A 23860-nucleotide genomic window follows, 5' to 3' on the forward strand; every position below is an offset into this window, starting at 1 on the left:
GGTAAGCCCTCAGCTGGTTCTGGTCCTACCTGTAATTTAGCTAGGTAAACCCTCAGCTGGTTCTACCTGTTATTTAGCTAGGTAAGCCCTCAGCTGGTTCTGGTCTTACCTGTTATTTAGCTAGGTAAGCCCTCAGCTGGTTCTGGTTCTACCTGGTATTTAGCTAGGTAAGCCCTCAGCTGGTTCTGGTTCTACCTGTTATTTAGCTAGGTAAGCCCTCAGCTGGTTCTGGTTCTACCTGTTATTTAGCTAGGTAAGCCCTCAGCTGGTTCTGGTTCTACCTGTTATTTAGCTAGGTAAGCCCTCAGCTGGTCCTACCTGTTATTTAGCTAGGTAAGCCCTCAGCTGGTTCTGGTTCTACCTGTTATTTAGCTAGGTAAGCCCTCAGCTGGTTCTGGTCCTACCTGTTATTTAGCTAGGTAAACCCTCAGTTGGTTCTGGTCCTACCTGTTATTTAGCTAGGTAAGCCCTCAGCTGGTTCTGGTCCTACCTGTTATTTAGCTAGGTAAGCCCTCAGCTGGTCCTACCTGTTATTTAGCTAGGTAAGCCCTCAGCTGGTTCTGGTCCTACCTGTTATTTAGCTAGGTAAACCCTCAGCTGGTTCTGGTCTTACCTGTCATTTAGCTAGGTAAACCCTCAGCTGGTTCTGGTCTTACCTGTTATTTAGCTAGGTAAGCCCTCAGCTGGTCCTACCTGTTATTTAGCTAGGTAAGCCCTCAGCTGGTTCTGGTTCTACCTGTTATTTAGCTAGGTAAGCCCTCAGCTGGTTCTGGTTCTACCTGTTATTTAGCTAGGTAAGCCCTCATCTGGTTCTGGTCCTACCTGTTATTTAGCTAGGTAAGCCCTCAGCTGGTTCTGGTTCTACCTGGTATTTAGCTAGGTAAGCCCTCAGCTGGTTCTGGTCCTACCTGTTATTTAGCTAGGTAAGCCCTCAGCTGGTTCTGGTCCTACCTGTTTTTTAGCTAGGTAAGCCCTCAGCTGGTCCTACCTGTTATTTAGCTAGGTAAGCCCTCAGCTGGTTCTGGTTCTACCTGGTATTTAGCTAGGTAAGCCCTCAGCTGGTTCTGGTCCTAACTGTTATTTAGCTAGGTAAACCCTCAGCTGGTTCTACCTGTTATTTAGCTAGATAAGCCCTCAGCTGGTTCTGGTTCTACCTGGTATTTAGCTAGGTAAGCCCTCAGCTGGTTCTGGTCCTACCTGTTATTTAGCTAGGTAAGCCCTCAGCTGGTTCTGGTCCTACCTGTTATTTAGCTAGGTAAGCCCTCAGCTGGTTCTGGTTCTACCTGGTATTTAGCTAGGTAAGCCCTCAGCTGGTTCTGGTTCTACCTGGTATTTAGCTAGGTAAGCCCTCAGCTGGTTCTGGTTCTACCTGTTATTTAGCTAGGTAAGCCCTCAGCTGGTCCTACCTGTTATTTAGCTAGGTAAGCCCTCAGCTGGTTCTGGTCCTACCTGTTATTTAGCTAGGTAAACCCTCAGCTGGTTCTGGTCTTACCTGTTATTTAGCTAGGTAAACCCTCAGCTGGTTCTGGTCTTACCTGTTATTTAGCTAGGTAAGCCCTCAGCTGGTCCTACCTGTTATTTAGCTAGGTAAGCCCTCAGCTGGTTCTGGTCCTACCTGTTATTTAGCTAGGTAAGCCCTAAACTGGTTCTGGTCCTACCTGTTATTTAGCTAGGTAAGCCCTCAGCTGGTTCTGGTCCTACCTGTTATTTAGCTAGGTAAGCCCTCAGCTGGTTCTGGTCCTACCTGTTATTTAGCCAGGTAAGCCCTCAGCTGGTCCTACCTGTTATTTAGCTAGGTAAGCCCTCAGCTGGTCCTACCTGTTATTTAGCTAGGTAAGCCCTAAACTGGTTCTGGTCCTACCTGTTATTTAGCTAGGTAAGCCCTAAACTGGTTCTGGTCGTACCTGTTATTTAGCTAGGTAAGCCCTCAGCTGGTTCTGGTCCTACCTGTTATTTAGCTAGGTAAGCCCTCAGCTGGTCCTACCTGTTATTTAGCTAGGTAAGCCCTCATCTGGTTCTGGATCTACCTGTTATTTAGCCAGGTAAACCCTCAACTGGTTCTGGTTCTACCTGTTCCATCTAAAAGGAGACACAAAGTGAGATTCCATGACATAATATATTCTCATTGTGATCTGGAGATGAACATGTTTGATGTATAATTGAATAAGGTTATATAGCAGGCGGTCTTTTCAACCCAGTTAAATAGATGTGTTTCTTTACCGGCAGGAAAACCCCCTCTAGACATCTGAACGTTGTCCTCTTATCATACCTGGTCCCTCTTTCTGGGCCAACAAGTCACTCAACACGAACTACAGGATCCAGAATGCATTGCTTCATGTCCTCACTTTAACACTGTTCATCAACGACAAGTGTACTCTACCCTAGAGGAGTTAGTCAGGAACTCGACAGGACCATTAAATATTAAGAAGTACAGATGTTTAATCATTAATAGCTGGTGAGACGGAGCGGTTTCCTTGGCAGAGAAGTGACAGTAGACAGCCCTTACTGAGTAGTGCTCCTTCATAGTCTGATACTGTCACAGTAGACAGCCCTTACTGAGTAGTGCTCCTCCTCCCTAGAGTCTGATACTGTCACAGTAGACAGCCCTTACTGAGTAGTGCTCCTCCTCCATAGAGTCTGATACTGTCACAGTAGACAGCCCTTACTGAGTAGTGCTCCTCCTCCATAGAGTCTGATACTGTCACAGTAGACAGCCCTTACTGAGTAGTGCTCCTCCCTAGAGTCTGATACTGTCACAGTAGACAGCCCTTACGGAGTAGTGCTCCTCCTCCATAGAGTCTGATACTGTCACAGCAGACAGCCCTTACTGAGTAGTGCTCCTCCTCCCTAGAGTCTGATACTGTCACAGTAGACAGCCCTTACTGAGTAGGGCTCCTCCATAGAGTCTGATGGAGATCCTGGTGGTCCTGAGCTCAAACACAAACTCATAGAGCTGACTGGGGAACACTAGAGCCTGTAGAGACAGACAGGGAGGAAGAGAGAGAGAAAGAGAGAGAGAGAGAGGGGAAAGAGGTGGGAGAGAGAGGAAGAGGGGAATGAGGTGGGAGAGAGAGGGAGAGAGGGGAAAGAGGTGGGAGAGAGGGAGGGAGAGATGGAGAGAGAGAGAGAGGGGATAGAGGTGGAAGAGAGAGGGAGAGAGAGGGGAAAGAGGTGGGAGAGAGAGAGCACAAGAGAGTGGGAGAGAGAGGGAGGGGAGCGAGGGGGAGAGAGGGGTGGGAGAGAGCGCAAGAGTGGGAGAGAGAGATTTGATTTGAGAGAGGGAGAGAGAGAGAGAGAGAGAGAGGGAGGAGAGAGAGGGAGGAGAGAGAGTGAGAGAGAGAGAGGTAGGAGAGAGAAGAAGAGCTCAGTGTTACATATGCTGTAAAATAATAATAACAATAATAAGGCTTTTGATAGACCCAGAGACACTTGACAACCCATCCAGCAGTAGTGTCTTCTGTCCTGGTTCTGGGTTCACCGGGGTTACAGGCTTTTCCCCCCAACCAGGTAACAACACACCTGATTCAACTAATCAACAAGACCTTGATGAGTCAAATCAGATGTTGTTGTTGTTAGTGTGGGGCTGGAGGACAAGCCTGCACACCCGGTCCATTCCCCAGGACCAAGGAGATTGGGATTTCTATACAGTACAGCAGAGGTCAAGCTAAGTCCAGTTGACTAATGTACACTACTTACTATTAAGGCTATGGTTTAGTCCAGTTGACTAATGTACACTACTTACTATTAAGGCTATGGTTTAGTCCAGTTGACTAATGTACACTACTTACTATTAAGGCTATGGTTTAGTCCAGTTGACTAATGTACACTACTTACTATTAAGGCTATGGTTTAGTCCAGTTGACTAATGTACAATACTTACTATTAAGGCTATGGTTTAGTCCAGTTGACTAATGTACACTACTTACTATTAAGGCTATGGTTTAGTCCAGTTGACTAATGTACACTACTTACCAGTAAGGCTATGGTTTAGTCCAGTTGACTAATGTACACTACTTACCAGTAAGGCTATGGTTTAGTCCAGTTGACTAATGTACAATACTTACTATTAAGGCTATGGTTTAGTCCAGTTGACTAATGTACACTACTTACCAGTAAGGCTATGGTTTAGTCCAGTTGACTAATGTACACTACTAAGGCTATGGTTTAGTCCAGTTGACTAATGTACAGTACTCACTATTAAGGCTATGGTTTAGTCCAGTTGACTAGTGTACACTACTTACCAGTAAGGCTATGGTTTAGTCCAGTTGACTAGTGTACACTACTTACCAGTAAGGCTATGGTTTAGTCCAGTTGACTAGTGTACACTACTTACCAGTAAGGCTATGGTTTAGTCCAGTTGACTAATGTACAATACTTACTATTAAGGCTATGGTTTAGTCCAGTTGACTAATGTACACTTACCAGTAAGGCTATGGTTTAGTCCAGTTGACTAATGTACACTACTAAGGCTATGGTTTAGTCCAGTTGACTAGTGTACACTACTTACTATTAAGGCTATGGTTTAGTCCAGTTGACTAGTGTACACTACTAAGGCTATGGTTTAGTCCAGTTGACTAATGTACCCTACTTACTATTAAGGCTATGGTTTAGTCCAGTTGACTAATGTACACTACTTACTATTAAGGCTATGGTTTAGTCCAGTTGACTAGTGTACACTACTAAGGCTATGGTTTAGTCCAGTTGACTAATGTACAATACTTACTATTAAGGCTATGGTTTAGTCCAGTTGACTAATGTACACTACTAAGGCTATGGTTTAGTCCAGTTGACTAATGTACACTACTTACTATTAAGGCTATGGTTTAGTCCAGTTGACTAATGTACACTACTTACTATTAAGGCTATGGTTTAGTCCAGTTGACTAGTGTACACTACTTACCAGTAAGGCTATGGTTTAGTCCAGTTGACTAATGTACACTACTTACTATTAAGGCTATGGTTTAGTCCAGTTGACTAATGTACACTACTAAGGCTATGGTTTAGTCCAGTTGACTAATGTACACTACTTACCAGTAAGGCTATGGTTTAGTCCAGTTGACTAGTGTACACTACTTACTATTAAGGCTATGGTTTAGTCCAGTTGACTAGTGTACACTACTTACCAGTAAGGCTATGGTTGTGAACAGAACAGCAGACATGAGAATCCATATCCTAGAAAGAAAACACAGAAGAAAGACATAAATACATTGTATTGATCAGAAACACAGGAGAGGAATAAACACAGATATTGATCATCAGAAACACACTAGACAGAGCTCAGAGAACAATGGGAATCCATTGGGCCATTCAGGACGCAGACAGAGAGAGACTGATCCAGCTGCCTGTACTTCATCCTGTATTCTCCCACAGTGCAACTATCATATCAAATAGGTAACAGGAAGTAACTGCTGAATATTCTGTCTGTTGATGGTTCTATAAGGATTCTATATTCTGTTGATGGTTCTATAAGGATTCTATATTCTGTTGATGGTTCTATAAGGATTCTATATTCTGTTGATGGTTCTATAAGGATCCTATATTCTGTTGATGGTTCTATAAGGATCCTATATTCTGTTGATGGTTCTATGAGGATCATATATTCTGTTGATGGTTCTATAAGGATTCTATATTCTGATGATGGTTCTATGAGGATCCTGTATTCTGTTGATGGTTCTATAAGGATTCTATATTCTGATGATGGTTCTATAAGGATCCTATATTCTGTTGATGGTTCTATAAGGATTCTATATTCTGATGATGGTTCTATGAGGATCCTATATTCTGTTGATGGTTCTATAAGGATCCTATATTCTGTTGATGGTTCTATGAGGATCCTATATTCTGTTGATGGTTCTATAAGGATTCTATATTCTGATGATGGTTCTTTGAGGATCCTATATTCTATAGGATTCCTATATTCTGTTGATGGTTCTATAAGGATCCTATACTCTGTTGATGGTTCAATAAGGATCCTATATTCCGGCTGCTCATGGTTCTATAAGGATCCTATATTCTGTTGATGGTTCGATAAGGATCCTACATTCTATTGATGGTTCTACAAGGATCCTATATTCTGTTGATGGTTCTATAAGGATCCTACATTATATTGATGGTTCTACAAGGATCTTATATTCTGTTGATGGTTCTATAAGGATCCTACATTCTATTGATGGTTCTACAAGGATCCTATATTCTGTTGATGGTTCTATAAGGATCCTATATTCTGTTGATGGTTGTATAAGGATCATATATTCTGTTGATGGTTCTATAAGGATCCTATATTCTGTTGATGGTTCTATAAGGATCCTATATTCTGTTGATGGTTGTATAAGGATCCTATATTCTGTTGATGGTTCTATAAGGATCCTATATTCTGTTGATGGTTGTATAAGGATCCTATATTCTGTTGATGGTTGTATAAGGATCCTATATTCTGTTGATGGTTGTATGAGGATCCTATATTCTGTTGATGGTTGTATAAGGATCCTATATTCTGTTGATGGTTGTATAAGGATCCTATATTCTGTTGATGGTTGTATAAGGATCCTATATTCTGTTGATGGTTGTATGAGGATCCTATATTCTGTTGATGGTTGTATAAGGATCCTATATTCTGTTGATGGTTCTATAAGGATCCTATATTCTGTTGATGGTTCTACAAGGATCCTATATTCTGTTGATGGTTGTATAAGGATCCTATATTCTGTTGATGGTTGTATAAGGATCCTATATTCTGTTGATGGTTGTATAAGGATCCTATATTCTGTTGATGGTTGTATGAGGATCCTATATTCTGTTGATGGTTGTATAAGGATCCTATATTCTGTTGATGGTTCTATAAGGATCCTATATTCTGTTGATGGTTCTACAAGGATCCTATATTCTGTTGATGGTTCTATAAGGATCCTATATTCTGTTGATGGTTCTATAAGGATCCTATATTCTGTTGATGGTTGTATAAGGATCCTATTCTCTTCACACTACAACAACCATATGAAAGGGCCTACTGGTAGTAGAGAATGTAAGCCTACCAAATGGCACACCTATTCCCTTATCAAGTACACTACTTTTGAACAGGGTTCTTGTAAAAAAAAAAAAAAGAGTAGTGCACTATATAGGGAATAGGGTGCCATTTGGGACACATGGGAAGGAACTAAATGAGAGAGTAAATCTAATGTCTGCTACCTGTCTGTATAATGAATCTTCTGTAAAGATCACAACACCTTTTTATGTCTGGCTGCTGAGAGCAGTAAACACTGGCAGCATCCCAAACGGAAACCTATACCCTACATAGTCCCTTTGGGCCCAGGTCTGAAGTAGTGCTCTATATATGGACTAGGGTGGCATTGGGCCTGGAGTCAGTGGACATTCATTTTCCTTTCATGTCCTGCTACTCCATCACTCCCACTTTGATGTGTACACTTTCCATTACCTTAGTAAGGGGGGGGGGGGGGGGGGTACGGCCGGCGATACATTTTTAAAAATGTATTAAATATGATTATATTTGAGTTAAGATTTTTGGCCTAAAATGACTCATTCCATGATTTACAAACATCCCCCAATAGATGGCGCTGTAGCCTGGTAACGTGCACTGTATTTCAGCCTACAGTCGGATTCAGAATGCGCTCAGTCATCGTGGCCACTTCATTGCTTGACGACTTTTGATGTGAAAAATAAGTGCCGCGAAAATTGAATGTTGTATATTTAAAGAAAAATGGACAGCAACATTTTTAATTTTATTATTTTTTTTAACTAATATTGGACATAAGGCCTGATATGCCAAGAAAGTGTAGCTGTTTTTAAAGAATATAATCAATCACAAATCGCCATTTTTCAAGCAAGCATGCTAACTACGCTAGCTATCTGTCCTCTCAGGAACTAGCCAGGAAATAGACAAAACTAGCCACAAACTTAAAAGCCCAACAAAATCCGAGACAAAATGAATTACTGTGGAGAAAAATAACAAACGTCACAACAGATGTATTACCTAATCTAACCGGTAAAACATTGGGCTACTAAAAAGATTCTAAAAGACAAAGTAAAAGAAGAAATATTGATATACAAATGGATCTGATTTCACCCTTTTGAAACGTTGAGAGAATAACGGTATGTCTAACAGCAACTATTCTCTTTGTGACTGTGACATACACTCCCCTACATGTTTATTTGGACAGTGAAGCTCTCTACTCCAACATTTGGGATTTGAGATCAATTGTTTTATACGAGGCGAGAGAACAGAATGACACCTTTTATTTGAGGGTATTTTCATATACACTGCTCAAAAAAATAAAGGGGACACTTAAACAACACAATGTAACTCCAAGTCAATCACACTTCTGTGAAATCAAACTGTCCACTTAGGAAGCAACACTGATTGACAATACATTTCACATGCTGTTGTGCCAATGGAATAGACAACAGGTGGAAATTATAGGCATTTAGCAAGACACCCCCAATAAAGGAGCGGTTCTGCAGGTGGTGACCACAGACCACTTCTCAGTTCCTATGCTTCCTGGCTGATGTTTTGGTCACTTTTGAATGCTGGCGGTGCTTTCACTCTAGTGGTAGCATGAGACGGAGTCTACAACCCACACAAGTGGCTCAGGAAGTGCACCTCATCAATGCGAGCTGTGGCAAGGTTTGCTGTGTCTGTCAGCGTAGTGTCCAGAGCATGGAGGTGCTACCAGGAGACAGGCCAGTACATCAGGAGACGTGGAGGAGGCCGTAGGAGGGCAACAACCCAGCAGCAGGACCGCTACCTCCGTCTTTGTGCAAGGAGGAGCAGGAGGAGCACTGCCAGAGCCCTGCAAAATGACCTCCAGCAGGCCACAAATGTGCATGTGTCTGCTCAAACGGTCAGAAACAGACTCCATGAGGGTGGTATGAGGGCCCGACGTCCACAGGTGGGGGTTGTGCTTACAGCCCAACACCGTGCAGGACGTTTGGCATTTGCCAGAGAACACTAAGATTGGCAAATTCGCCACTGGCGCCCTGTGCTCTTCACAGATGAAAGCAGGTTCACACTGAACACGTGACAGACGTGAGAGTCTGGAGACGCCGTGAAGAACGTTCTGCTGCCTGCAACATCCTCCAGCATGACCGGTTTGGCGGTGGGTCAGTCATGGTGTGGGGTGGCATTTCTTTGGGGGGCCGCACAGCCCTCCATGTGCTCGCCAGAGGTAGCCTGACTGCCATTAGGTACCGAGATGAGAAATGCCACCCCGAGATGAGATCCCTGTGAGACCATATGCTGGTGTGGTTGGCCCTGGGTTCCTCCTAATGCAAGACAATGCTAGACCTCATGTGGCTGGAGTGTGTCAGCAGTTCCTGCAAGAGGAAGGCATTGATGCTATGGACTGGCCCGCCCGTTCCCCAGACCTGAATCCAATTGAACACATCTGGGACATCATGTCTCGCTCCATCCACCAACGCCACGTTGCAACACAGACTGTCCAGGAGTTGGCGGATGCTTTAGTCCAGGTCTGGGAGGAGATCCCTCAGGAGACCATCCACCACCTCATCAGGAGCATGCCCAGGCGTTGTAGGGAGGTCATACAGGCACGTGGAGGCCACACACACTACTGAGCCTCATTTTGACTTGTTTTTAGGACATTAAATAGCCAGAAATCTTGCTTGTTTGTAGGTGACCAAATACTTATTTTCCACCATAATTTGCAAATAAATTCATAAAAAATCCTACAATGTGATTTTCTGGATTTTTTTTCTCATTTTGTCTGTCATAGTTGAAGTGTACCTATGATCAAAAGTACTGGCCTCTCTCATCTTTTTAAGTGGGAGAACTTGCACAATTGGTGGCTGACTAAATACTTTTTTGCCCCAATGTATATACATATAGTATGTGGCCCTTCAATTGGTTTCAAAAAGTCAATGTGGCCCTTGAGCCAAAAGGTTTGCCCACCCTGCCTTAACTAAACCACTATACCACTTCATTACCTTAGACCACATATGTCAGAGTCAAGGCCCGCGGGCCACATCCGGCCCGCAAGAAGGTTTTTTACGGCCCCTGGGATGATCTTGATTTATTATTAGAACCGGCCCGCAGCAAGCCGGCAGCCCGCAGATCTTTTACACGCACCAATACTACATTTCCCACAATGCAAAGGTGACGCACCGAGCAGTAGGCTGCTTCATTTCAATATTTATTGGCACAGCAGTCGTCAGCATCACAGTAAAATTAACTTTCAGATACCCATCAAAAATGGCAAAACGGAAGGTGGATACTGAGAACCGGGGGTTTCAAACAAGGTGGGAGTCGGAGTATATGTTCACGAAGGTAGCTGGAAAACCTGTGTGTCTTCTGTGTGGAGAAAGTGTGGCGGTACTGAAAGAGTATAATCTGAGACGACATTATGAAACGAAACACGCGGACAAAAACAAGAATATGGACATGGAACAAAGGCTACAAAAGGCAGAGGAATTAAAACGAGGCCTCAAATCTCGACAGGCTCTGTTCAAAAAAGCCAAATCACAAGGCCAGGCTGCTGTCAAGGCCAGTTTTATTTTGGCAGAAGAGATCGCTAAATCAGCCCGGCCATTTACGGAGGGGGATTTCATCAAAAACTGCATGATTAAAGTTTGTGACGAAGTTTGCCCAGAAAAAAGGCAACTCTTTTTAAATGTGAGTCTGAGCAGAAACACCATTGCCGAGAGAGTAGACCAGTTGTCCATCAATCTAAAAGAGCAGCTTGTGAAAAAGGGAAAAGATTTTATTGCATATTCCTTGGCTGTGGATGAGAGCACCGACATTTCTGACATTGCCCAGTTGTCAATTTTCATCCGCGGAGTGGACTCCAACCTAAGCGTGACAGAGGAGTTTTTGGCTTTACGTCCTATGCATGGCACAACTACGGGGCATGATTTGTATGAAGAGGTGTCAAGATGTGTAAATGAGATGGAGCTGCCTTGGGAAAAACTCGTGGGTTTGACAACCGACGGAGCACCTGCGATGTGTGGACACAGGAGCGGACTGGTGGCGAAGATACGGGAAAAGATGCAAGAGGAAAACGCGACAGGTGAGCTGACAGCTTATCATTGTATCATACACCAGGAAGCGTTGTGCGGTAAAGCCTTGAAAATGGAGCATGTAATGAGCATCATCACGCGCACAGTTAACTTTATCAGAGCCAAAGGTTTGAATCACCGCCAGTTCAAGGCATTTCTGACGGAGTTAGAAACGGAGCATGGTGATTTGCCTTATCACACAGAGGTGCGATGGCTAAGCCAGGGAAAGGTGCTTCAAAGATGTTTCGAGCTTCGTGAGGAGATTTGTCTGTTCTTGGACAGCAAAGGGAAAGACACAACACAACTCCGAGACGAAATGTTTCTGTGTGAAATGGCTTTTCTGTGTGACATTACGAGTCATCTGAATGCAATAAACTTGCAGCTGCAGGGTCGGGATCGTGTCATCTCTGATATGTACAGTACAGTGAAGGCATTTAAAACCAAACTGACTCTGTGGGAGACGCAGATGCGGAAAGAAAATTTGAGCCACTTTCCCAGCTGCCAGACCATGAAAGAGAAGCTCTCTACCAGTGCGTTCCCGAGCACACAGTTGGCTGATAAAATAGGTATGCTTGCCGCTGACTTTCGACGCCGATTTGCTGACTTTGAAGCACAAAAAAGCAGGTTGGAACTGCTCGGTAACCCATTTGCTGTTGACGTGGAAAGCTCACCACCAAACCTCCAAATGGAGTTGATTGACCTCCAATGCAATGATGCACTGAGGGCAAAATATGCGGCAGTGGGTGCTGCGGAGTTCGCCCGTTTCCTCCCCGGCACAATGCCCCAGCTGCGCATCCAGGCTGCTCAAACGTTGTCTATGTTTGGCAGCACATACCTGTGTGAACAACTGTTTTCTTTGATGAACCTGAACAAAACATCACACAGAAGTCGACTTACTGCTGAACACCTCCACTCAATTCTGAGGATTTCTTCAGCTCAGAGCCTTACCCCGAACATTGATGAACTTATGGAAAAGATGGGACACCACCAAGTATCACCCTCAACCTCAAACAAGTGAACATTACTGTGCAATCACATATTTAGAGTTTTTACTCAGTTCAAGTTTAAAAGTTAAAATTTAATATTTGTTTTCACTGCATGTTACTTCTCCTTAAACAAAGTGTTGTTTTTGATTAATAGATTTTTGCACTTTATTTTTTTGTATTTCAATCCAATTATATTTTAAAAATATTTCAGTTGAGTGGATGATAGAAAATTGCTATTATTGTTTTTTCTTTGAAGTAAATTTAGCCCACTTTTGCTAAAATAGAAAATATAGTCTACTGATGGTGCCTTGAATACCGGTTTCTTTCATTTAATGTTCATGTTATGGGGATATTTATATAAAGGAAATTTGTCTTTTGTGTCTGTTGAAAATTAAAGATTACTGACAGAGCCATAAGAAAATATTGCTTTATTTATCTGATCATATTGTAATATATTTGTTAGGTTTTCAGTAGGTTCAATTAGGTTCACTAGACTATATGCGTCATTTAAAAATTTTTCAATGAACATTCGAACAGTCCGGCCCTCGTCTTGTAGCTGATTTTTTTATTTGGCCCTCCGTCCATTTGACTTTGACACCCCTGCCTTAGACTATACCACTTCATTACCTTAGACTATACCACTATACCACTTCAATACCTTAGACTATACCACTATACCACTATACCACTACATTACCTTAGACTATACCACTATACCACTTCATTACCTTAGACTAAACCACTATACCACTACATTACCTTAGACTATACCACTATACCACTATACCACTTCATTACCTTAGACTAAACCACTTCATTACCTTAGACTATACCACTATGATCAATACACTTCAGGGGGGGGGGGGGGGGAGATCCTAGATCAGGAATCTTACTCTGAGATGTTTGTTATATACAATCTCCGGTCTTACCTGAGGACTAATCACTACAGTAGATCAGGAATCTTACTCTGAGATGTTTGATACATACAATCTCTGTTCTGACCTGAGGACCAATGACTACAGTAGATCAGGAATCTTACTCTGAGATGATTGTTATATACAATCTCCGGTCTTACCTGAGGCCTATTGGCTCTCGTACGCCAAACCTCATCTGATTTCCGAGCATCTGACTGATCTGTAAGATGAATAGAAAGCACAATACATCTTGATTTAATAAACCATTTAAACATTCTACAAGCAAAGGGACTCATGAGCCCAACGTCAAGCACTTGGTGACAACTGTTTCAGCTGAAAGTGCTATTCAAATATACACTGATTGATGGACTTGCCTTTAACACGGCAACAAACAGTGATACCACTGTTATCTCTTCACTATTCAATATCCCTTTCAGCTCACGTCGACAGGGTGGAACCCCAGCTAGTAAGGGTCAGGGTTCAGCTGGAGAGACAGGGACAGTAACAGAGACAGAGTAACACAAACACAGACAAAGTAACACAGACAGAGTAACAGAGAAACACAGGCAGAGAAACACAGGCAGGGTAACAGAGAAACACAGGCAGAGAAACACAGGCAGAGAAACACAGGCAGAGTAACAGAGAAACACAGGCAGAGAAACACAGGCAGGGTAACAGAGAAACACAGGCAGAGAAACAGGCAGAGAAACACAGGCAGAGAAACACAGGCAGAGAAACACAGGCAGAGAAACACAGGCAGGGTAAAACAGGCAGAGACACACAGGCAGAGTAACACAGGCAGGGTAACAGAGAAACACAGGCAGGGTAACAGAGAAACACAGGCAGAGTAACAGAGAAACACAGGCAGAGTAACAGAGAAACACAGGCAGATAAACAAAGGCAGAGAAACACAGGCAGAGAAACACAGGCAGGGTAACACAGGCAGAGACACACAGGCAGAGTAACACAGGCAGGTTAACAGGGAAAACACAGGCAGAGTAACAGAGAAACACAGGCAGAGAAACACAGGCAGAGTAACAGAGAAACACAGGCAGAGTAACAGAGAAACACAGGCAGAGTAACAGAGAAACACAGGCAGAGTAACAGAGAAACACAGGCAGAGAAACACAGGCAGGGTAACAGAGAAACACAGGCAGAGAAACACAGGCAGGGTAACACAGAAAAACAGGCAGGGTAACAGAGAAACACAGGCAGAGTAACAGAGAAACACAGGCAGAGAAACACAGGCAGGGCAACACAGGCAGGGTAACAGAGAAACACAGGCAGAGTAACAGAGAAACACAGGCAGAGAAACACAGGCAGAGAAACACAGACACAGGCAGGGTAACGGAGAAAAACAGGCAGGGTAACAGAGAAACACAGGCAGAGAAACAAAGGCAGGGCAACACAGGCAGGGTAACAGAGAAACACAGGCAGGGTAACAGAGAAACAGGCAGAGAAACACAGGCAGGGTAACACAGATAGAAAAACACAGGCAGAAAAACAGAAACACAGGCAGAGTAACAGAGAAACACAGGCAGGGTAACACAGGCAGAGAAACACAGGCAGAGAAACACAGGCAGGGTAACACAGGCAGGGTAACAGAGAAACACAGGCAGAGAAAAACAGGCAGAGAAACACAGGCAGAGAAACACAGGCAGAGTAACACAGGCAGGGTAACAGAGAAACACAGGCAGGGTAACACAGGCAGAGACACACAGGCAGGGTAACAGAGAAACACAGGCAGGGTAACAGAGAAACACAGGCAGAGAAACACAGGCAGAGTAACAGAGAAACACAGGCAGAGAAACACAGGCAGAGAAACAGAGAAACACAGGCAGAGTAACACAGGCAGAGTAACAGAGAAACAAAGGCAGAGTAACACAGGCAGAGTAACAGAGAAACACAGGCAGAGTAACAGAGTAACACATGCAGAGTAACAGAGAAACACAGGCAGAGTAACAGAGTAACACAGGCAGAGAAACACAGGCAGGGTAACAGAGAAACACAGGCAGAGAAACACAGGCAGGGTAACACAGAAAAACAGGCAGGGTAACAGAGAAACACAGGCAGAGTAACACAGGCAGGGTAACACAGGCACACAGGCAGAGACACACAGGCAGAGTAACACAGGCAGAGACACACAGGCAGAGTAACACAGGCAGAGTAACAGAGAAACACAGGCAGAGTAACAGAGAAACACAGGCAGGGTAACACAGGCAGAGTAACAGAGAAACAGAGGCAGGGTAACAGAGAAACACAGGCAGAGTAACACAGGCAGAGAAACAGAGAAACACAGGCAGAGTAACAGAGAAACACAGGCAGAGTAACACAGGCAGGGTAACAGAGAAACATAGGCAGGGTAACAGAGAAATACAGGCAGAGTAACACAGGCAGAGTAACACAGGCAGATTAATAGAGAAACACAGGCAGAGTAACAAAGAAATACAGGCAGAGAAACACAGGCAGAGTAACAGGCAGAGTAACAGAGAAACACAGGCAGAGTAACACAGGCAGAGTAACAGAGAAACACAGGCAGAGTAACACAGGCAGAGTAACAGAGAAACACAGGCAGAGTAACACAGGCAGAGTAACAGAGAAACACAGGCAGAGTAACAGAGTAACACAGGCAGAGTAACAGAGAAACACAGGCAGAGTAACAGAGTAACACAGGCAGGGTAACACAGACAGTAACAGAGTATTGGAACCAGGGACTGTAGTGATGCCTCTTGCACTGAAATGAGGTGCAGTATCCTAGAAAGCTGCGCCACTGGGGAGCCCAGGGTTCTCTCCATCCCTGATACAATCTAATAGACCTGATACAGGTCCCCTCCAACCATGATACAGGTCCCCTCCAACCATGGTTCAATCTAATACACCTGGTACAGGTCCCCTCCAACCATGGTACAATCTAATAGACCTGGTACAGGTCCCCTCCAACCATGGTACAATCTAATAGACCTGGTACAGGTCCCCTCCACCCTTGATACAATATAATACACCTGGTACAGGTCCCCTCCACCCATGATACAGGTCCCCTCCACCCCTGATACAATCTAATAGACCTGGTACAGGTCCCCTCCACCCCTGGTACAATCTAATAGACCTGGTACAGGTCCCCTCCACCCCTGGTACAATCTAATAGACCTGGTACAGGTCCCCTCCACCCCTGGTACAATCTAATAGACCTGGTACAGGTCCCCTCCACCCCTGGTACAATCTAATAGACCTGGTACAGGTCCCCTCCACCCCTGGTACAATCTAATAGACCTGATACAGGTCCTCTCCAACCATGATACAGGTCCCCACCACCCTTGATACAATATAATACACCTGGTACAGGTCCCCTCCACCCCTGGTACAATCTAATAGACCTGATACAGGTCCTCTCCAACCATGATACAGGTCCCCTCCACCCTTGATACAATCTAATAGATATGGTACAGGTCCCCTCCACCCCTGGTACAATCTAATAGACCTGGTACAGGTCCCCTCCACCCCTGGTACAATCTAATAGACCTGATACAGGTCCCCTCCACCCCTGGTACAATCTAATAGACCTGGTACAGGTCCCCTCCACCCTTGATACAATATAATACACCTGGTACAGGTCCCCTCCACCCCTGGTACAATATAATACACCTGGTACAGGTCCCCTCCACCCGTGATACAATATAATACACCTGGTACAGGTCCCCTCCACCCTTGATACAATATAATACACCTGGTACAGGTCCCCTCCACCCCTGGTACAATCTAATAGACCTGATACAGGTCCCCTCCACCCCTGGTACAATCTAATAGACCTGGTACAGGTCCCCTCCACCCTTGATACAATATAATACACCTGGTACAGGTCCCCTCCACCCCTGGTACAATATAATACACCTGGTACAGGTCCCCTCCACCCCTGGTACAATCTAATACACCTGATACAGGTCCTCTCCAACCATGATACAGGTCCCCTCCACCCTTGATACAATCTAATAGATATGGTACAGGTCCCCTCCACCCCTGGTACATTCTAATAGACCTGGTACAGGTCCCCTCCACCCCTGGTACAATCTAATAGACCTGGTACAGGTCCCCTCCACCCATGGTAAAATCTAATAGACCTGGTACAGGTCCCCTCCACCCATGATACAATCTAATAGACCTGGTACAGGTCCCCTCCACCCCTGGTACAATCTAATAGACCTGGTACAGGTCCCCTCCACCCCTGGTACAATCTAATAGACCTGGTACAGGTCCCCTGGTACAATCTAATAGACCTGGTACAGGTCCCCTCCACCCATGATACAATCTAATAGACCTGGTACAGGTCCCCTCCACCCCTGATACAATCTAATAGACATGGTACAGGTCCCCTCCACCCCTGGTACAATCTAATAGACCTGGTACAGGTCCCCTCCACCCCTGATACAATCTAATAGACCCGGTACAGGTCCCCTCCACCCCTGGTACAATCTAATAGACCTGGTACAATCTAATAGACCTGGTACAGGTCCCCTCCACCCCTGGTACAATCTAATAGACCTGGTACAGGTCCCCTCCACCCTTGATACAATATAATATACCAGGTACAGGTCCCCTCCACCCTTGATACAATATAATACACCTGGTACAGGTCCCATCCACCCTTGGTTCAATCTAATAGACCTGATACAGGTCCCCTCCAACCATGATACAGGTCCCCTCCACCCATGATACAATCTAATAGACCTGGTACAGGTTACCTCCACCCCTGGTACAATCTAATAGACCTGGTACAGGTCCCCTCCACCCATGATACAATCTAATAGACCTGGTACAGGTTACCTCCACCCCTGGTACAATCTAATAGACCTGGTACAGGTCCCCTCCACCCTGATACAATTGAATGGACCTGGTACAGGTCCCCTCCACCCCTGATACAATCTAATATACCTGGTACAATCTAATAGACCTGGTACAATCTAATAGACCTGGTAAAATCTAATAGACCTGGTACAGGTCCCCTCCATTCCTGATACAATCGAATGGACCTGGTACTGGTCCCCTCCACCCCTGGTACAATCTAATAGACCTGGTACAGGTCCCCTCCACCCCTGGTACAATCTAATAGACCTGATACAGGTCCCCTCCAACCATGATACAATCTAATAGACCTGATACAGGTCCCCTGGTACAATCTAATAGACCTGGTACAGGTCCCCTCCAACAGGTCCCCGCCACCCCTGGTACAATCTAATAGACCTGGTACAGGTCCCCTCCAACCATGATACAATCTAATAGACCTGATACAGGTCCCCTGGTACAATCTAATAGACCTGGTACAGGTCCCCTCCAACAGGCCCCCTCCACCCCTGGTACAATCTAATAGACCTGGTACAGGTCCCCTCCAACAGGTCCCCTCCACCCATGGTACAAACTAATAGACCTGGTACAGGTCCCCTCCACCCATAATACAATTTAATAGACCTGGTACAGGTCCCCTCCACCCATGATACAGGTCCCCTCCACCCCTGATACAATCTAATAGACCTGGTACAGGTCCCCTCCACCCCTGACACAATCTAATAGACCTGGTACAGGTCCACTCCACACCTGATACAATCGAATGGACCTGGTACTGGTCCCCTCCACCCCTGGTACAATCTAATAGACCTGATACAGGTCCCCTCCAACCATGATACAATCTAATAGACCTGATACAGGTCCCCTGGTACAATCTAATAGACCTGGTACAGGTCCCCTCCAACAGGTCCTCTCCACCCCTGGTACAATCTAATAGACCTGGTACAGGTCCCCTCAACCCCTGATACAATCTAATAGACCTGGTACAGGTCCCCTCCACCCCTGACACAATCTAATAGACCTGGTACAGGTCCCCTCCACCCCTGGTACAATCTAATAGACCTGGTACAGGTCCCCTCCAACCATGATACAATCTAATAGACCTGATACAGGTCCCCTGGTACAATCTAATAGACCTGGTACAGGTCCCCTCCAACAGGTCCCCTCCACCCCTGGTACAATCTAATAGACCTGGTACAGGTCCCCTCCACCCATGGTACAAACTAATAGACCTGGTACAGGTCCCCTCCACCCATGATACAATTTAATAGACCTGGTACAGGTCCCCTCCAACCATGATACAATCTAATAGACCTGATACAGGTCCCCTGGTACAATCTAATAGACCTGGTACAGGTCCCCTCCAACAGGTCCCCTCCACCCCTGGTACAATCTAATAGACCTGGTACAGGTCCCCTCCACCCATGGTACAAACTAATAGACCTGGTACAGCTCCCCTCCACCCCTGATACAATCTAATAGACCTGGTACAGGTCCCCTCGACCCATGATACAATCTAATAGACCTGATACAGGTCCCCTCCACCCCTGATACAATCGAATGGACCTGGTACTGGTCCCCTCCACCCCTGGTACAATTTAATAGACCTGGTACAGGTCCCCTCCACCCATGATACAGGTCCCCTCCACCCCTGATACAATCTAATAGACCTGGTACAGGTCCCCTCCACCCCTGATACAATCTAATAGACATGGTACAGGTCCCCTCCACCCCTGGTACAATCTAATAGACCTGGTACAGGTCCCCTCCACCCCTGATACAATCTAATAGACCTGGTACAGGTCCCCTCCACCCCTGGTACAATCTAATAGACCTGGTACAGGTCCCCTCCACCATTGATACAATATAATATACCAGGTACAGGTCCCCTCCACCCTTGATACAATATAATACACCTGGTACAGGTCCCCTCCACCCTTGGTTCAATCTAATAGACCTGATACAGGTCCCCTCCAACCATGATACAGGTCCCCTCCACCCATGATACAATCTAATAGACCTGGTACAGGTTCCCTCCACCCCTGGTACAATCTAATAGACCTGGTACAGGTCCCCTCCACCCCTGATACAATCTAATAGACCTGGTACAGGTCCCCTCCAACCTGATACAATCGAATGGACCTGGTACAGGTCCCCTCCACCCCTGATACAATCTTATAGACCTGGTACAGGTCCCCTCCACCCCTGATACAATCTAATATACCTGGTACAGGTCCCCTCCACCCCTGATACAATCGAATGGACCTGGTACTGGTCCCCTCCACCCCTGGTACAATCTAATAGACCTGGTACAGGTCCCCTCCACCCCTGGTACAATCTAATAGACCTGATACAGGTCCCCTCCACCCCTGCTACAATCTAATAGACCTGGTACAGGTCCCCTGGTTGAATCTAATAGACCTGGTACAGGGTCCACTCCAACCATGGTGCAATCTAATAGACCTGGTACAGGTCCCCTCCATTCCTGATACAATCGAATGGACCTGGTACTGGTCCCCTCCACTCCTGGTACAATCTAATAGACCTGGTACAGGTCCCCTCCACCCCTGGTACAATCTAATAGACCTGATACAGGTCCCCTCCAACCATGATACAATCTAATAGACCTGATACAGGTCCCCTGGTACAATCTAATAGACCTGGTACAGGTCCCCTCCAACAGGTCCCAGCCACCCCTGGTACAATCTAATAGACCTGGTACAGGTCCCCTCCAACCATGATACAAGCTAATAGACCTGATACAGGTCCCCTGGTACAATCTAATAGACCTGGTACAGGTCCCCTCCAACAGGTCCCAGCCACCCCTGGTACAATCTAATAGACCTGGTACAGGTCCCCTCCACCCATGGTACAAACTAATAGACCTGGTACAGGTCCCCTCCACCCATGATACAATTTAATAGACCTGGTACAGGTCCCCTCCACCCATGATACAGGTCCCCTCCACCCCTGATACAATCTAATAGACCTGGTACAGGTCCCCTCCACCCATGATACAATCTAATAGACCTGATACAGGTCCCCTGGTACAATCTAATAGACCTGGTACAGGTCCCCTCCACCCCTGGTACAATCTAATAGACCTGGTACAGGTCCCCTCCACCCCTGATACAATCTAATAGACCTGGTACAGGTCCCCTCCACCCCTGATACAATCTAATAGACATGGTACAGGTCCCCTCCACCCCTGGTACAATCTAATAGACCTGGTACAGGTCCCCTCCACCCCTGATACAATCTAATAGACCTGGTACAGGTCCCCTCCACCCCTGGTACAATCTAATAGACCTGGTACAGGTCCCCTCCACCATTGATACAATATAATATACCAGGTACAGGTCCCCTCCACCCTTGATACAATATAATACACCTGGTACAGGTCCCCTCCACCCTTGGTTCAATCTAATAGACCTGATACAGGTCCCCTCCAACCATGATACAGGTCCCCTCCACCCATGATACAATCTAATAGACCTGGTACAGGTTCCCTCCACCCCTGGTACAATCTAATAGACCTGGTACAGGTCCCCTCCACCCCTGGTACAATCTAATAGACCTGGTACAGGTCCCCTCCAACCTGATACAATCGAATGGACCTGGTACAGGTCCCCTCCACCCCTGATACAATCTTATAGACCTGGTACAGGTCCCCTCCACCCCTGATACAATCTAATATACCTGGTACAGGTCCCCTCCACCCCTGATACAATCGAATGGACCTGGTACTGGTCCCCTCCACCCCTGGTACAATCTAATAGACCTGGTACAGGTCCCCTCCACCCCTGGTACAATCTAATAGACCTGATACAGGTCCCCTCCACCCCTGCTACAATCTAATAGACCTGGTACAGGTCCCCTGGTTGAATCTAATAGACCTGGTACAGGGTCCACTCCAACCATGGTGCAATCTAATAGACCTGGTACAGGTCCCCTCCATTCCTGATACAATCGAATGGACCTGGTACTGGTCCCCTCCACTCCTGGTACAATCTAATAGACCTGGTACAGGTCCCCTCCACCCCTGGTACAATCTAATAGACCTGATACAGGTCCCCTCCAACCATGATACAATCTAATAGACCTGATACAGGTCCCCTGGTACAATCTAATAGACCTGGTACAGGTCCCCTCCAACAGGTCCCAGCCACCCCTGGTACAATCTAATAGACCTGGTACAGGTCCCCTCCAACCATGATACAAGCTAATAGACCTGATACAGGTCCCCTGGTACAATCTAATAGACCTGGTACAGGTCCCCTCCAACAGGTCCCAGCCACCCCTGGTACAATCTAATAGACCTGGTACAGGTCCCCTCCACCCATGGTACAAACTAATAGACCTGGTACAGGTCCCCTCCACCCATGATACAATTTAATAGACCTGGTACAGGTCCCCTCCACCCATGATACAGGTCCCCTCCACCCCTGATACAATCTAATAGACCTGGTACAGGTCCCCTCCACCCATGATACAATCTAATAGACCTGATACAGGTCCCCTGGTACAATCTAATAGACCTGGTACAGGTCCCTTCCAACAGGTCCCCTCCACCCCTGGTACAATCTAATAGACCTGGTACAGGTCCCCTCCAACAAGTCCCCTCCACCCATGGTACAAACTAATAGACCTGGTACAGGTCCCCTCCACCCCTGGTACAATCTAATAGACCTGATACAGGTCCCCTGGTACAATCTAATAGACCTGGTACAGGTCCCCTCCACCCCTGGTACAATCTAATAGACCTGGTACAGGTCCCTTGGTACAATCTAATAGACCTGGTACAGGTCCCCTCCAACAGGTCCCCTCCACCCCTGGTACAATCTAATAGACCTGGTACAGGTCCCCTCCAACAGGTCCCCTCCACCCATGGTACAAACTAATAGACCTGGTACAGGTCCCCTCCACCCATGATACAATTTAATAGACCTGGTACAGGTCCCCTCCACCCATGATACAGGTCCCCTCCACCCCTGATACAATCTAATAGACCTGGTACAGGTCCCCTCCACCCATGATACAATCTAATAGACCTGGCACAGGTCCCCTCCACCCCTGATACAATCGAATGGACCTGGTACTGGTCCCCTGCACCCCTGGTACAATCTAATAGACCTGGTACAGGTCCCCTCCAACCATGATACAATCTAATAGACCTGATACAGGTCCCCTGGTACAATCTAATAGACCTGGTACAGGTCCCCTCCAACAGGTCCCCTCCACCCCTGGTACAATCTAATAGACCTGGTACAGGTCCCCTCCACCCCTGACACAATCTAATAGACCTGATACAGGTCCCCTCCACCCATGATACAATCTAATAGACCTGGTACAGGTCCCCTCCAACAGGTCCCCTCCACCCCTGGTATAATCTAATAGACCTGATACAGGTCCCTTGGTACAATCTAATATACCTGGTACAGGTCCCCTCCAACAGGTCCCCTCCACCCCTGGTACAATCTAATAGACCTGGTACAGGTCCCCTCCACCCCTGACACAATCTAATAGACCTGGTACAGGTCCCCTCCACCCATGATACAATCTAATAGACCTGGTACAGGTCCCCTCCAACAGGTCCCCTCCACCCCTGGTATAATCTAATAGACCTGATACAGGTCCCTTGGTACAATCTAATAGACCTGGTACAGGTCCCCTCCAACAGGTCCCCTCCACCCCTGGTACAATCTAATAGACCTGGTACAGGTCCCCTCCAACAGGTCCCCTCCACCCATGGTACAATCTAATAGACCTGGTACAGGTCCCCTCCACCCATGATACAATCTAATAGACCTGGTACAGGTCCCCTCCACCCATGATACAATCTAATAGACCTGGTACAGGTCCCCTCCACCCCTGGTACAATCTAATAGACCTGATACAGGTCCCCTCTACCCCTGCTACAATCTAATAGACCTGGTACAGGTCCCCTGGTTGAATCTAATAGACCTGGTACAGGGTCCACTCCAACCATGGTGCAATCTAATAGACCTGGTACAGGTCCCCTCCATTCCTGATACAATCAAATGGACCTGGTACTGGTCCCCTCCACTCCTGGTACAATCTAATAGACCTGGTACAGGTCCC

The 23860-nt window shown here is 46.1% G+C and overlaps 1 protein-coding gene across 2 annotated transcripts in view; it reads right to left on the bottom strand.

Moving 5' to 3' along the window:
• The window catches only part of LOC139384848 (tumor protein p53-inducible protein 11-like), a 112192-nt gene that overhangs the window by 10435 nt on the left and 77897 nt on the right, over nt 1-23860 (bottom strand). The window contains exons 3-5 of one of the 2 annotated variants that reach the window (XM_071129744.1): nt 13084-13142; nt 5124-5172; nt 2884-2974 (exon numbers count right to left, since the gene is read on the bottom strand). In XM_071129744.1, coding sequence (XP_070985845.1) covers nt 2884-2974; nt 5124-5172; nt 13084-13142 — 199 coding nt within the window. The remainder of the gene's footprint in view (nt 1-2883; nt 2975-5123; nt 5173-13083; nt 13143-23860) is intronic. The other variant, XM_071129743.1, reaches the window with a different exon arrangement.

The sequence above is a fragment of the Oncorhynchus clarkii genome, chromosome 26, assembly GCF_045791955.1.
Source record: "Oncorhynchus clarkii lewisi isolate Uvic-CL-2024 chromosome 26, UVic_Ocla_1.0, whole genome shotgun sequence".
NCBI lineage: Eukaryota > Metazoa > Chordata > Actinopteri > Salmoniformes > Salmonidae > Oncorhynchus > Oncorhynchus clarkii.